The 17,239-nt window shown below is 38.8% G+C and overlaps 1 protein-coding gene across 2 annotated transcripts in view; it reads left to right on the top strand.

The window, feature by feature from the left end:
• The window catches only part of MYO16 (myosin XVI), a 590,664-nt gene that overhangs the window by 516,732 nt on the left and 56,693 nt on the right, over window positions 1-17,239 (top strand). For both annotated transcript variants that reach the window (XM_054574388.1, XM_054574387.1), the window contains exon 32: window positions 8,425-9,567. In XM_054574388.1, coding sequence (XP_054430363.1) covers window positions 8,425-9,567 — 1,143 coding nt within the window. The remainder of the gene's footprint in view (window positions 1-8,424; window positions 9,568-17,239) is intronic.

The following is a 17,239-nucleotide window of genomic DNA, read 5'->3' on the forward strand; positions in this document are numbered from 1 at the left end:
AAAAGTGAAGAAGAAAATTTGATCACAGCTTAAAATGCCCTGTGAACCCATTTTTCATAAGAATGAAGATGACAACTGAGGTCAATTTATTATCTAAGCCATTCCTTTTGGCCTATTAAAAATAAGTTCAAGTTCTTTCCTTTTACAAATGAAGCCACTAATCAGTTCAGAAGGTAACAGAGTGAAAAGGGATCTGATTGGAGAATGAAGGCCCAGAATCGTAGAGAAACCAATAATTAGATCACAGTCTTAATAATTAGATTAAAATCTTAATCTTTGCAGCCAGTCCTGTTCTTATTAACACATGCCTTTCCCATAGGTTTTAATACAATAAACATATGGTCATAAAGAGAGGCAAGAGAAAGGGCTTATTTTTTTTTTACTACCTTTGTACCTGAAAATCTTGAAACACTTTTATGGGCCAGTAAATTTTAATGCTTGTTTGCAAACTATTAACAAGCTAGAGCCAACTGTTTGAAAGCACTATTTTTTGAAAGTCTGGGGTTGTTCTTTGCAAATAGTGACTAGAAAAGGAAGCATAGGGGCCTGGCTTCACTTTCTCATTACTAGAAAGTTCCCAGTACCAAGTCCCTTTCTGGAGAGAAGAGTTGATTCTCTAAATCGAACGTGCAGGTTTTCTCCCAAACAAGGTGATAACTGGATGGTGAAATGGCAAAAGACAGGTTTTTCTGGGACAACTGTATCCTTTATCATTTTACTCTGTGATGTGACCTCCGCAGCCACCCTCCCTTCGGACTCCAGCAGCCCATTTCTTACATAGAACATCTCAGGGCTCATTTTTTTTTTCATTGCCATACAGCTCCATTCTCAACAAAATCCAGTTTGTATGTATAGATACAAGAATAGTTCAGCTGTAGAGCTTAACTTGGAAATGACATTTGTTTCTTTTCTTTTTTACTGTCTTATTTATATCTTTATTCTAGACAGCACTTGTCACATAGTAGGCACTCAGTAAATACTTATTGAAAAAATGAATACATGTTCTAGAAATATATTTATTCATGCTGCTTTCCTTAAAACAGAATTAGCTTCCTATCAATAAATCAAAAGGAGTACATTTTGGCAAGGTTCATGATGTCCCCTTGAGATTTGTCAGATTTGGTTTGACACATGTTTTTTTTAGCAGAACTCCCTTTATAAGATTTTCTATTACCTGAAGTTTGATAGAAATTAGGTCTTTTGTGAACACTGCCCTGAGAATATGTTCCTGGATGTAACAGGAGAACATGACTGCATGTTTCACAATTTATGATGCATTTGCACATTTAGCATGTATTAACTAAGTGCATTTCATGTTTTTGGCTCTTCCCTGAAGAGGCCAGTGGGGGAGATAAATTAGCAAATAAATTATGAGATAAGCAGAGTAATAGCCAAGAGAACAGGTATAGAACAGAGCAGAGGGGCTAACACTGACTGGGAATGGAGAAGGGTCTGGAAGGACATTTAAGTGGCATTATACCAGTCGAATGCTGTCCAGTGAGTAAAGATGGGATGGGCTTCTCTCCCACCACACACACACACACACACACACACACACACGCACACACGCACACACACACCCATCAAATAAGGTTGCAGTATATCAGTTCAGTAGAAGCTCTTATTGTCCAATTCGTAGCTGGTTGTAAATTGATACTACATTCACTCATGTATGGAGCCGGCCACCAGCCAGCTATCCGGCCTTTATTTAGGCATCCTTTATGACCTGTGACAGGCACAGTTTGCTCTGAAACTAGGCAAAATCACACTGGAAGAAATGGAATACAATGTATATGTACACACAAAAATACAAATGTTTTCTGATTGAACAAGCTCCTCATTTCTTTTTTTCTCATAGATTAATTATGCAGGTATCTTGTTCTCTATGAAAATGGGGCCAAATAATCTGTGTCCTGGTCTAAATGGTGAATTAAAAGTCACCCAACATGCCTTAGCAACAACGTCAAAGGGAAAATATTTTGTCAAGAAAATTTTCATCTCCTAACAGAACTTAAAATAACACAAGTCCCTAGGTCATTGCACAGTAGCTCAGATGAGAGTCAAGTTTATAAAATGGTGAGACAGCTTAGAATGTGACATTTGACCCTTAAATTACCATTAGAACATGAAGACTTTCCCTAAAGATGATCTGTGACCACAGAATGTTCACCTGACCCCATCTCACTGACATTGTCAAGTATTTGCAAGGGTTTTTACTCACAAATCTTAAGGCTAGACCATTTGTAAAGGAAATTCTTAATGCAAATTCATTTTTAGTAACCGTTAAATTTATACTTGCAAATGAACTATTAGTAAGCAGTTGTGTGGACACACACACACAAGCCATAAAACCAAATTATTATCTCACTTGGTAACTGTGGTATTCTAATTTTAGTTCATGAAGGATGAAGCTTTCCCGTTCCCACCCCCAGAGATTATAATTTAGTGGTTATGAAATATGACAGGAACTGTGCTATCTACATTCTCAATAAAGGACCTCAGATGACCTGATATTGCTGAACTCCAAACCCCACTCAAAGGAACCCTGTTCTATCCTTCATGATTAATTTCTGGTTGTGTAATGATAAGATAATGATGATAGCAGTTGACATTCAGTGTTTATTATGTACCTGGCATTATGCTGAGTATCTTTAGTCTTTAGAACTACTCGGTGGAGGGGGATATCACTGTGAACCCTCTACAGATGCGGACACTGAGTCAGGGTGCAGTAGTGTGACCTGTTCCATGTCACTCATCCAAAGCAGTCAGATTCTAGGGATCAAGCTCTTGACTTCTTCCTAACGAGCTATATTACTTTTATTTATGATAGTTTAATACCAAAACAGCTGTTTTCTGCATCTAAAGCAAACCTTGAGGAAATATCATATCAGTTATCTGTCGTTGCTTAACTACTCATCCAAAACTTGGTGATTTAAATAAAACATGATCATTTTAGTACTGTATTCCAGGTCTGGTTGTCAACTGGTCTCATCTAGGTGGTTCTTAATGAAGGTCCTTCATTAAAGCTGCACATGGTACCTGGAATCATCTGAAATCTGGGAGCTCCCATGTCTGGTACCTCAGATACCTGAGGACTGGGGCTTCTAGGGCATCTATATCTCTAGGTGGTCTTTCCTTGTATATTGTGCAGCATGGCAGCTTCAGTGTAGCTGGACTTCCTTCATGAAGAATCAAAGCTCAAGGGCACATGCTCCAGGAAAAAGAACTCCTTCTATGAGCCAGCCTTGGAAGTCATGCAGCATCACCTCCACCACAGTCCATGTCTCAGGCAGTTCTATAGGCCTATTCAGATTCAGGGAGGAGAAATAGATTACCACTCTTCATAGGACTGGAAACACTCTGGTGGCCAATTTTTGGCAAATACAAATTGCCTTATTCTACCCTAGTGATAAGACAATTCACATCCCTTCCACATACAAGATACACTCCCTTTTCCTCACAATTTCCCCAAAACCTCATTTCATCATCACACCAAGTTCAAGTTCAAGGTCCAGATCTCATCGTCTGTTGATAAATCAGACCTGGGTAAGGCTGCTCTGGTAAGCCTTATTAGGTGGACATCTCCTCTAGTATTTTCCACACAGCTAACATGCACTGGAGGGACAGGTGCAGGATGATATTCCTATTAAAAAAAGGGAAAGCCAGGAGGCATGTAGCAGGCACGTGCACAGAGCAGTTCTGTACAATACTTGGGCACATGTTGCCTGTGCCTTCATTATGTTTTTGGCCTACTGCCTAGAAATGATGTTCCATGGCTCTTAGGTCCATGCCTAAGTCTCTTGGCTCACCTGTAAATTATAATTCTTAAACCACAAGAGGTGACATGTTTGGAGCTGGTAGTTTTCTCAGCCTGTTTTCTGCTTATAAAATGTTGAGGTACCAGATCACTCTGTATTGTCGCCTTCTTTCAGTGAAAGCTGATCCAATCCCTTAAAGGCTTTATGAGATTTCCTGTGTATTTATAATCTACTTCATTATTAGGAAGCCACATCCACAGATCCCTTTGAGATAATGTTACCTGCTTTGGGCTCTCTGCAAGATTTCTGTGCTGCCATATGTTTATTATTCTTATAAGTCCCTTGGTTTTGCTCCTTTGAACAGACGCATGAAGGATCACTGTAAAACTTTCTGAGGTCTTAATAAAGAGTTCATAATCATGATTTTAGCTTCGTCTTTAGAGTATGTCCTGAAAATGCTCCAGATTTCATCTCTGCTTAAAAGTCATTTCTTAACTTCAGAATTATTTGCCGTCAGGACCGTCTGACAGTGACAAATGTTTATTGTCAAACATAGAAAGTCCAGGATCCTTTACAGTTAATAAGTCTTTCTTTAGCTTATCTCTTTATTCTCACATTTTACTATAGGCAGCTAGAAGAATCCAGGAGATGGATTTTAAACTCTGCCTGAAAATCTCCTTAGCTACATCATTCAGTTCCTTAGTGTTTTTTACTTTCCACATTACTGCAGGTGACAGTGTTGCTAAACTTTCCACAATGGCATAAGAAATGTCATGCTTCCTCCAGCTTTCAGCATCTTCCTCATCTTCTTTTAAGTCTCACTAAGAGCTTTACTGAGGATCACCATGCTTCTGCTAACACTGTCTTTAAGACTCCTCCAATTTCCCAAAGCTACTATGACCTTTTAAAGTTTTTATTTATAGTAGCACTCCATTTCCAGGTACCAATATCTGTTGGTTGTCGATTGCTATGTAACAAAGCACTCCAAAATGTGGTGGCTTAAAATAATGATTAATTGTATCCTTTTTTTCTCTCTTACAATTTTAGTAATTGTTTGGGTTCAGCTAAACAATTTTCATACTGGCTCTTTCACAGCTGTAGTGAGAGTCTGGGGCTGGAATCATCCGAACATTCAGTTACTAGAGTTCTGCTGTCTGGACTGGGGGAACCCAAATGGGGTCCTCTGCGTCTCTCACCTCTATGTGACCTCTCTACATGTTCTCTAGAGCATGCGTGCTTCAGCATAAATAGTCTTCTCATACAGAGACCAGGGCCACCAAGACCTGTGTCCCAAGACAGCAGGACCCAGGCAGAGGCTGTACTATGGGTGATGCAGCCACAGAAGGCAGGCGGCGTCCCCTTCCCCATGTTTATTTGTCAGGGGCAATCACAGAGGTCCTCCCAGTTTCAAGGCTCAGAAAGAGCACGTGAAAACATTGTTGATGCCAGTTTTGAAAACTACAACCTGCCACAATACCTTAAAATTATTCAAATCTCCAGAACAACTCTATAATGTTAATGCAAAAATTGTGTTTGGTTCATTATCTTTCCAGGAGAAGCTTATGGTTTAGCCCGGTGAAAGCCTTTAGAATAATGCTGATTAATTACAGAATTGTGCATTTTTGGTATTTTCTGTGCTTAAAAGTTGGCTGATTTGGGGGAGCCCTGTAAAATACTAGCTTATGAAGATATCCATTGAGTTAGAAAATTAACTGTTCTTTTCCATTCTCATTTGGATGTCTCCCATTTGTTTTGTGTTTATAATGTGCCAGCAACTGAGCTAATACTTTACATACAATATCTGTTGTATGCCTCTGAGATTATTACTGCTATCATTTTATGCAATACTATACTGAAGTTTAGAGAGACTTGCCCAAGACCTCTTTTAAAATTGTCATTTGCCCTACTGCCATCCGCACAAACACACACACACAATTCTGTAACCTCTTTCTTAGTCTGTTGTTTCTCATTCTCACAGGACACACCATGTTCTAACAGAATTTATTCACTTGTTTAATTTACATTTTTTTATTGTCTGACACCTCCCGCTAGGGCACAGGAAGGCAAGGAAATTTTTCTTGTATTCACTAATGTGTCTCTGTAAATTCTGGTTAAATGCATAACTAAATGAATGATGGCATGAATGAATGGTCCTGCCAAGATCTGAATCCAGATCTAACTTGAAAGCCTTTAATTTTTTTCCTTAAATTATGGGGTTTTGCCTTATCGTTGTTGTTGTTTTTTTCTTTTCTTAATCAAATTTATTGGGGGTGATATTGATTAATAAAAATATATAGCTTTCAGGTGTATAATTCTATAACACATTATCTATATATTGCATTGTTGGTTCACCACCCCAAGTCAAGTCTCTTCCATCACCTTTACCCCCCTTTACTCTCTATTATCTCCCTCCACCCACTCTTTCCTCTAGTAATCATCAGACTGTTGTCTGCGTCTATGAGGGTTTTTTTGTTTTGTGTTGTTTGCTTGTTTGTTTGTTTGTTTGCTTAATCCCCTCAGCTTTTTCACCCAGTCCTCTAACCCCCCTCCTCTCTGACAGCTATCAGTCTGGTCTCTGTATCTATGAGCCTGTTTCTGTTTTGTTTGTTAGTTTATTTTGTTCATTAGATTCCACATATAAGTGAAACCGCATGGTAAGTATCTTTTTCTGACTGACTTATTTCACTCATCTGAAATACTCTACAGGTCTATCCATGCTGTTGCCAAAGATAAAATTTCCTTCTTTTTTATGGCCAAGTAGTATCCCATTTTGTAACCAGACCACAGCTAGTTTATCTACTCATCAACTGATGGATACTTGGGCTGTTTCCAAATCTTATCTATTCTAAATAATGCTACAGTGAACATAAGGGTGCCTATATGTTTTCAAATTAGTGTTTCAGGTTTCTTCAGATGTATTTCCAGAATTGGAATCACTGGGTCATAAGGCAGGTTCATTTTTAATTTTTTGAGGTAACTCCACGTGGCTTTCCACAGGGGTTAATATCCCAAATTGATACAGAACTTATAAAACTCAAAACTAGAAAAACCAACAATCCAATTAAAAACTTGAGCCAAGGACCTGAATAGGGACTTCTCCAAAGAAGGCATACAGATGGCCAATAGACATATGAAAAGATGCTCAATATCACTAATCATCAGAGAAGTGCAAATTAAAACCACAATGAGATATCACCTCACCACCTGTCAGAATTTCTTGTGCCGTGTTGGTGGGAATGCAGATTGGTGCAGCCACTGTGGAAGACAGTATGGAGTTACTTCAAAAAATTAAAAATGAGAGTGTCTTATGACCAAGCGATCCACTTTTGGGAACATATTAGAAGAAACCCAAAACACTAATTTGAAAAAATATCAGCACCTCTATGTTCATTGTAGCATTATTAAAAATAGGCAAGATTTGGAAGCCGCCCAAGTGCCCATCCGTAGATGAGTAGATAAAAATGTTGTGGTACATTTACACAATGGAATACTACTTAGCCATAATAAAGCCTGCAATCTTAACAATTATACTTTATTGTCTCTTCCAGACTGGGACAGAGACTGCTGTCATATGTGCAGTCATAGTGAGAAAAAACCTGACTGTCTTAAACAACTCAGGAATTCAGAAAAATTAGATATGCTTATATCAACGATTCCTGCAGTAAAATACCAAATTGGAAAAATATTTAAAAGTTTTTGAGAAGTTTTGATATTTCATTAAAACTTGTAATTTTCTAAAATTAATACATCAGTTTTCAGAGACATTATGTATATTTCATAAATATCTATTACAATGTATAATACACTATATTAGAAAATAAGTCTTCTGGAGTATTTTAAACAAATTTCAGTAAATATTTTAAAGTCACATCTAAATAGTTGTTCTGCCTCTTTTAAATTTAGTTCTTACTAATAATATTAAGCTGATTTGTTTTTCTAAATATTTCCCCTCGTTTCAACTTAAGAAATGTCCACTTTAGATATTTTTAGACTTGACTTTCCTGTTAAACCTGTGTTTCTCTTAAGGATTCATATCTACTGATTAATTGTAAAACTCACCCTTGGCCTCATTTTAATAACAAAGTTCTGTAACAAAAATAATAATCTCTCTATGCATGTAGATGTTTTGTTGGTGTTTTGTTCATTTTATACTATTTAATTAAGCTTACTCATTACCTACAAGAAGCATCCATATGCCACTGATTAGCTAGTTTTCTTTTCTATTTTCTCATCTTTAAAACCCTGAGGACCAGTTCAGCCTATACTTCACATCTATATCATACCCTAAGAATACAGGTGTAAGGAGGTTCTAACACCTGATCTGCAATGTGCTCCCCTGACGCTTAGCTGCATCAACAGGCTCTTCCGCTTTGCAGGTGGCTGATAATCCTGGGCCACCTATGGTCCACTTAATGTCTTCCTTCACGGGTGGAAGTTGTCCTCCAGCTCTGAGGTCAAAATTCCCTTTATCGTTGACAGTCTTGAGACGTGTAGGTTGAGGCGGGATCCCGGATACCGAGGGGTGCCGGCCTGTGTCTCTCCAACAGTGGGGACTCGCAGAAGCCGTGGGAGCAAGGGTAGCCCCAGCCAGCCCCCGTCCCTGGTGGTTTGGCTCTGGAATCTTGCTAACACCTCCTATCACTTCTTTGTGTTCCCTCCCATTCAGTTCTCACTAGGCCCAGACCACACAGCGATGACTACAGCACCATGAAGAAGATTCCTCCTCGGAAGCCAAAGCGAAGCCCCAACACCAAGCTCAGCGGGTCCTCCGAGGAGATTTGTGGTGCCAAGCCTGGGGCGGTGGGCACCCCCAGCACACGGAGCAGAGCGGCGGGTCTGCCGTGTGCCCCAGGGGCCGTGCTGGGGGTCCCCGCGCCTCCTGCGGCCCCAGCGCACTCTGAGCCTGAGCCGGAGACGGAGACTGAGTCAGAGCCCATCTACATCGAGATGGTGGGCCGCGCTGGTAGCCCCGACCAGGCGGAGGCAGTCTACGAAGAGATGAAGTACTTCGCACCCCCCGAGGACGGAGGCAGTCGGGGAGTGGGCGCCTGGGCCTTCTTGTCGACCCCGTTACCATCTGAGGGTCAGAGCCCCATCACCTTGGAGGATGAAGACACGAGCTGCCAGACACCGGCGCCCTGCAAAGACACGTGTGACATTCCAGCCCCCTTCCCCAACCTGCTCCCTCACCGCCCCCCACTTCTGGTTTTTCCCCCAACTCCCGTCACCTGCTCCCCCGCTTCAGACGAATCGCCTTTGACGCCCCTGGAGGTGAAAAAACTGCCCGTCCTGGAAACCAACCTCAAGTACCCAGTGCAGTCCGAAGGCTCAAGTCCTCTGTCTCCCCAGTATTCCAAAAACCAAAAAGGGGATGGTGACAGACCCCCGTCCCCCGGCCTACCAGTATTTAACGGGTCTCACAAAGTCTCTCCGCCTCTCACGCCACCGCCTCCTCCAGCACCTCCTGCAGCTGCCCACCGGCACTTCACCTTCCCACCCGAGGCTGGTGTGGCGCACGCGGTAAAAGCACTCACAAACCCAGACCTGCCCAAAGTGCAGCAAATGCCAAACTCTGCTCCAGCAGTGGGTCCGTGCAGCTCTTTCTCCAAGGTTCCTTACTCCCCAGGGAAGGCAGCAGCTAGAGTCGACCACAGGAAGACCAGCTCCAACTCCTCCTTTGCGGTCCCCTACAGCCCTCCGAGCTCCAGACCTCTCGGCAGCCCTCTGGACGAGCTAACTAGCCTCTTTAACTCCGGAAGGAGCGTGCTTCGGAAGTCTGCAGCAGGAAGAAAAATCAGGGAACCTGAAGGTGAGCAGAATAGACGCATATCTACATTTTGCTCGTTGAGATGGATGGGTGGATGGATAGATATTGGGTGGATGCAGGTGTACATGTACACACATATACATATATGTAATTTAAATAATATTTGTGGTGATCGTAGTATTCACAGAAAATCATATGCAACCAATATGGCCAAGTAGGTAAAAATAAATATTTCCATTTTGCAGACGAAGGCTCATGATGTAAAAATATGTAACACTAAAACGGGATTCAATAAATTCTTATGAGTTGATAAGTGTCAGATGGAGCAAGGTTCACTTTTAGCTACCGATTCTTTTTCTCCCTAGTAATACTTCCTTAGAACATGGAAATGGCTTTTTTTATAACATTATATATTGTTGATTCCCATTTGACTTACACTTTGCTATTAACTCTCATCTGTCCCCTGTTTTGTTGTTTCACTTCCAGTCCTGGTTTCTGGGATGATTATTCAGCTACTAATCTTGCATGTGACACAGCTCACATTTACATTTTGTATAAATGACTTTCTTCTGCTCATATTCCACCTGAGGAAAATTTGACTCAGTTCTGTTAAATCTGTGTCTTCTCAGCCTAAGGCACGTTTTGTTTGCAGCTGGTAGTCCACTCATGTGAGCTCAGTGCCACGGTGTTGAGATATATATGCATATATATGTTGTGATATATGTGTATATATTTTATACATATATAATATTTACTATATATAGTATTTATTTTGTGTCCATATAAAAGAATGTAGCTAAGAAAAATGTGAATCTCTTTTAAGCAGCTAACCACATGCTACTTCATTCAGATGAGATTGCCTTTACCTACCAAAGGTGTCATTTTGGCAGGTTCTCTTATTAATTATAAAGAATGCCCTGACTGGTGTGGCTCAGTGGGTTGGGCATTGTCCCACAAACTGAAAGGTACCTATAATTCCTGGTCAGGGCACATGCCTGGGTTGCAGGCCAGGTCCTCAGCTGGGAGCCTGCGAGAGGCAACCAATAGATATTGATGTTTCTCTTTTGCATCGATATTTTTCTCCCTTTCTTCTTCCATTCCCCTCTCTCTAAAAATAAATAAAATCTTTAAAGATAATTACAAAGAATGTAGTCATCTTCCAAAAAATTTTAAGACTTTTATTCTAATCCAAAATATTTCCCAATCATCTGTATTCTGTGGAAGAATTGCACTAATATAAAGCATATTTTTCTTTAAAAAAATTGTAACAGGTCCCTTGAGTTGTGATGCTATTAACCTGAGATAGATGGCAACTATTAACATCCTCACTTTACAGAGATGGAAAACTCTAAGATGAAGAGGTTAAATGCCTTCCTTAGGGCCAGGTGGTAGAATTTGAAGTAAAATTTTGTTTTTAGGATAACATTCCATGTACGCATTAACCTGTTCTTTCTCCTAAAGAAAATACAAAAATATATTACCCTTTATTATTTGATTAAGAAAATTACTTTAGGTACAAAAACTCTAGAAAATATAGGAAGCAATCTGAATAAGTGAAAAGTAGGTCAAGGCTAAGAACACTTAGCAAATAAATGAATAACCTACTTCCTATTTATTCTTTAGACAAGCTAATTGTTTGTTTAGCTAACAATTTCTTCTTAATTATAGGCCATTAATAAATGAAATTGTCCTTGTAAGTAGGAGAATGTTTGAATTTCACAAGTTGTATGTTTCATTCCAAGGAACAAATTGGAATCTAAGAGAAAAAGCATTAAATATAGAAATTATCATGTGCTTTTAGAACTAAACATTTATTAAAACCTCATAAACCTCATTTTACTCTAGATGAAAATTGGGTGAATTCTTCTTGGCTCTATTGAAGAAAGAGAAGGTAGTGATTCCTAGACAGGCCTCATCATTTGGAAACCTCTAAGTCTAAGAGTTAGAGCCCAGTGAGAACTGCAGTGAGGCCTCCGGGCATGGTGCATGAGTTGGCTCATTGTCTTTCCCTCTGGTGGCCCCTCACCAGTGTTTGAGAACACATATCAAAACCTCAGGTACAACATTGTTAGTTCAACTCTAAAATTATAAAACATCTATTTTTCTACTGTGGGCCTTCACAACACTTTTTAATTTGAAAATATTGGTTTGAGCCACTTACAACTTTCTCATAAATATATGAATTGGCAACTGTTGTCCCAGCACCATAGCTATAATAACAGAAAGCTTAACAATATGAGACTTAGGTCATCCTCACACACCAGGTCATGGGAATCCCAAAAATACAGTTTACTACTGTGTGATTCTTTATTCATGATGGTCCGTGATATGGGAAATAAGTTTACAGGGCTTTTCTTTGTTTTATTTTAAAAATATAAAGAGAGAAAAATATAAGATGAAGAAGGAAAAAAGTCAATGTTTTCACTAATCATTGGAGCTGCTTATATGATTATTAATGTTTACACAATTGGATCCTAAAGTCAGTAATCCATTTTCCTAAGAATGAATTGAATGGCTGTTATTAATGACATATTATAATCTTGGGACTTCTTCCCTTTAAGGGTTTAAATCTTCTACTTTACCTGCTTTATATTTAAAGATATTCTTATTTTCACTTGAAATAGCTTTCTTACCAAATCACCCAGTGGGTGGCTAATTCACCCTCAAGGCACCTAAATTAATTACAGCTCATTTCTTATACAGTTGTGATATGGGGAAATTTTTTTGTAAATTTTGAAGAAGTGTTCAAAATATTCCCATCATGTCTTCGGAAAGTGACCTTGATGACATTAAACTGCTCATTATTATCCTGCTATAGATATTTCCAGTTAAAATAAAAGTACGGAGGGTTGTATATAAGAAATGAGGTCCTTCAGTGTATAATTCTGTTCCATCAGTACTCCATAAATGTAAATGTAAGAGTTCATAAATATTTTATTCCTCAAAACAGTTTATTTTCAATAGACTCTTGGATATTCCATTTGAGCCATACGAAGTCACACTAATTCTAAGAGTCCAGGACACACATACAGGCAAACTGTGATTGTGCAGATGAAAGGTAGGACTGCAGACTGAGAGGAATAATATTAGCAGCAAGGAACTGCAGCGCTTACTATGTTCAGGGCATTGTTTTAATAATCTGTTTAATCCTCACAAGATTAAAGGTGTCTACCGCTATACCTCCACTTACAGATGGGAAAACTAAGTCACAGAAAGACAAATCCATTCTCTCCAAGTCACCCTGCTCATGAAAGTCAGAGGATGACTGGCACACAGTAATTCTGTCACCAGTTGCTGTTCTCTTAGCTACATACCCACGGTGCTTAGAGCTAGACTGCAGGGGAAAAACAGAAGATCAGGTTTTAAAATTAATATTTGCTCACCTAAGGAACAGTTAGTTAAGACTCATATAGTTTGGATGGAGAAAACTGTTCCACTAACTCAGAAATGCCAAACATGTACTTTAGAGCTCATGGGTGTATATATATATAATTTTAGAATACCATATGGAAACCACTTGGCCCTTAAGATTAAGAATGACTAAATATTGAATTATCTATGTCTTTCTAGGTGTGATTATCCCATTCACTGACAATACCTTTTCCATCTATAACATGGCTAATATTATTATGCTAATTATTTCTAGTTGTCTAGTTTGAAAAATTATGAGACCCAATTCCAGTGAAAGGGGAGATTCATTGTCTTCCTTAGACCACTAGGGTGCTCCATTGCTCCAAATGACATCACAATGTCTGGTTATGTTTATCTAGAACATGCAATAAAACAAGCATGTTATTTTCCACTCATTGAAAAAGATCAAGATAAGACATTGACAAAAAGGTGGTAAACCTCAGATATCTGGAGAAGAGGAGGCAAGCCAGGCTGAATTAAGGAAAAATCTGGTTTGCAGAATATAAATATATATATATATATATATATATATATATATATATATGTGTGTGTGTGTGTGTGTATGTATATGTATATATGTGTGTGTATGTATATGTGTGTGTGTGTATAGTCTCATTACTTTCTGATACTGTGCATCCTTAGTTTATAAGATATAGATACGTAGTTAGAATGATGTCAACAAAATATTGTATAATGTTTCTTTGTTACATAGTTAATGAAAAACCTAGCTAAAAAAAGTACTTTAACATATAAATGTATTTGATAGATTTAGTTGTTCTGGCATTTTTACTTAATAAGGATCACATAAAGTGCAAATTACTGTTAATTTCAAATATTTTACTTTATTGCATAAGCATTTTAAATAAGAATGGAGGTTTTAAGTCAGAGTATTATTTAAACAAATTTTTACATATTATGATACTTTTATTCTGTAAGTCCATTTGTTTAAAAAGGAATTCTTTTTAAAGTTGGCCCTATAGAAAATTTTAAACATCTACAAAGATAGAGAGAATAGATTAACAAACTTTCTCAAGCCTATTTCATCTCTTCTCCGACCCAGTTCCCTTGTCTACCATTGGCTTATTTTGAAGTACATCCCGATGTCAAATCAATTTATTATTAAATATTCATGAATATTTTCATAGAAGTCATTTAGAAAACAATCAAAGATATATTATTAAGTCACATTAATGAGTACAGAGAGATCTTTGGTGAGCCCCTCATATCTCAGCCACTTCCCTAACTTCAGTTCCCCTAAAAAATGGCCAAATCCACATTTCTGGCCCTACCCTCTACCTTAAACTCTAGATCATTTATTTCCCTTCCTTCTGTTCATCTTGACATGAATGACCCACACACATGTCATACTCAGGAAGGGCTAAGTTAATTCACTACCCTTTGTCTAACGCCTTCCCACACTATGAACTGACATTCCTTCCCCAGAACCTATGTTTTCTTCTATCAAAAACAAAAACAAAAATGTATGCTGCTGTTGCTCATGACAAAAGCCTGCCTCTAGAAGTCATGGCATCACTTTTCATGACATAAAATAATTCCCAGGAGTCAGCTTTCCCCCTAAACAACACTGGTCTACAAGATGCCCCACATACGCTGGCTTGGATACAGCTCCTGACATGGGCAGCTAGCACAGACAACCCCTTCTATTATACCCCCCAAAAAAGTGTGGAGTTCTAAATATTGCATCTAAGCAGACAAGTATGGAGGGTTGATGTTCAAAAAAACATAATTGAGTCTTAAATCAACTCTCTATGAGGTTTAGATGCTTTTCTGCTGAATTAAGAACAGTTGTTTGTAAGTTGTTTAGTAACAAGAAGAATCATTGAAATATCAAGGAATTACTGGTAGTAATCTGTGACTTGTTCAAGGAAAGTGTCTGTAAATTGCCATTCTCTGCTCCTGTGTTCAAGACAGAAGTTTCCATACTATCTTCATCTAATCTCTGATACATTCTAATGAGATTTCAGACTAAGAAACTAGTCTGCCTTATGCAAATCTCACCAACCCAAAATGGGATGCAGAGCTTGACATCCTATAGGCTTCTTGCCTATATACAGGCTCTCTTAGCATTTTATCCTGTTCAGAGCTGTTAATCTTTCTCAGTCACTCCCTGCAAGGTTTTTCTCCATGGTGATTTATTTGTGGGGGGTGGTGGCCTGAGGCTTCAGAAAATTATAAAGGGCGTGGACAGAACAAGCACATAGTTTACTGATGCGTTGCTGTCTACATTCCTGCCTCACATAAAGTCTCCCTCCTGTGAAAGTAAGGCATTCCTCTGCATTCTGGAATCATTTTGAATCAACACTAATTCCCCTCATTTTCCAAATGAGTAAGTCCTTTGGAAAGACAAGCTTAACCTTCCCAGAGAAGCAAGTTCTCCATTTATGTCTGAGTGAATTGGGCAAAGATGAGCTTTCTAAAGTTTCTTTTCCTGCCATGCCAATGAACCCAGCCTCTTACACGAGGAGAATGTATATCTGTGTGTAAGAAAATTGTGTTTTCATCAAAACTGTGCAGTAACAAGGAGTATCTATGTTTGGAACTTGCACCTATACATTGAAGTGGTTCTAACTCCCCAAATATCCAATAGAAGTAATATTTCATTCATCTCCGCTTAGAAATGAGCTTTTAATTTTAATAAATTGATAAGCAGCCAAATTTACTTATGTGAAGAGCACAAAGTCTTTGTCTTCTATATTAATTGGATGTTTCTAAAAAGAGTATTTGATTTTGAATGTTTGTGAATGTCTTGAATGCTTGTGATATTTTTTCTCATAATTTACAGCACCTTCTCTCTATAAATACCCAAGAATTCACACAGGGAAATTGTGCAACCAGGGGCCTGTAAACCAGGCTTGTGTTAACTTGCAGAGCTAATTCTCTATAGTCATCCGATAAGCATTCACTTAATGTAAACACAGGGCTTGCTCCTGGGACTCCAAAAAATGAAGGAAAAAATCTGACCCTTTCCCAGACAACGTAGGAGGCAAATGTGTCCACCTGATTTCCGTGAATGAAACTCTTGTGGAAGAGAGTGGCTTTAGTCCAGAGACTATTAGTGGGTCCAGAACTAGCTCCAAGTGGCCCATGAACCCCATCAGATGCATACACATGGACGCATATCCTTAGTGGCCAAGAAAAGAAGTGAGTTACTGCCCATGAGAGTGTAGGAGAGCCTCATGCTAAGCTGACAGGTGAGCAGGGAGAGTAATGGATAACAAGTGGATGGATGCAGAAGTAGAATAGAAGTGGAAGCCAGAAGACCCAATGCAAGGTGAAACATGCAAGCTCAGGGTACATGGTCTTTATAGTATGCAGCTGTGAAAATTGAGAAAAAAAAGAAGAGAAGGCACTGCTTGCCTTGTATGGAATCAAAGCAGGTAAGCTTTCTACCTGGAAGCTCCATGATGAGGCCCTGAATTATCTCCTTTAATTTCTCTTCCTTACATGGGAATTCAGTGTTAATTTATAGGATTTGTGCTGAAAGAGTGTAAAGAGCCAGAGGAGAAAAACGAAACAAAATGATAGTAGGGATTGTAAGTATGAACGTGTGATCCCATATGTACTCAGAAATGCTATGGAACATTTATTTGTCAATGGTATTCTGTTCATAATATTAATAGCTAGTATTTGTAAGTGGCTCTTTCCTGTTGGCCAAGCATGCTGACATCTTTCCTTCCCAGATCCTTTTCTCTCTGTGAGGCAAGTGAAGCAGGTGTTAGCATCCCTTTTACTAATGAGCAATCTGAGACTTGAAGGGATTAAGTGATTTGCCCATAATCACAGAAACTGATGGGTCCCAGAGTCAAGAATCAACCATGTCTCCTTTCTTCCAATCCCTGGATTCTTTCTATTGAGTCATTCTCATTCTTCAAGCACAATTAAAATTTTTCAAACGATACCAAGTCTCTGTCTCAGAAAGTAATTTCTTTCTGAAGTTAAACATAACTCATTACCAGGAGAAAGTATGGGATAAAACTAATTTTTCCCCTGTTGTAAATGTTCCTGAGGGACATCCACACATAGTTTTTAGCTAGAAGGTTATTTCCTTTGGGCCTCTCCACCTATTCCTCGTCTTGTCCTCAGTTCTTCACAAAACCTTCTACTCAGTTGTCCCATGAAGTTTCCTTTCTAATGCCAAGGACCCACAGCACACAGATTGGGCCAGCATAATTCCCCACATTCAAAACTATTCTTTTGTTTTGGGGTTGTTTTCTGTTTTGTTTTGTTTTGTTTTGTCTTTATAAGGTTTTGCTTGGAAATTGAGTTCCTAATTACTGATAAA

This window comes from Pteronotus mesoamericanus, unplaced genomic scaffold (genome assembly GCF_021234165.1).
Source record: "Pteronotus mesoamericanus isolate MK-2021 breed Mesoamerican mustached bat unplaced genomic scaffold, CSHL_Meso_final contig_26, whole genome shotgun sequence".
Classification (NCBI taxonomy): Eukaryota; Metazoa; Chordata; class Mammalia; order Chiroptera; family Mormoopidae; genus Pteronotus; species Pteronotus mesoamericanus.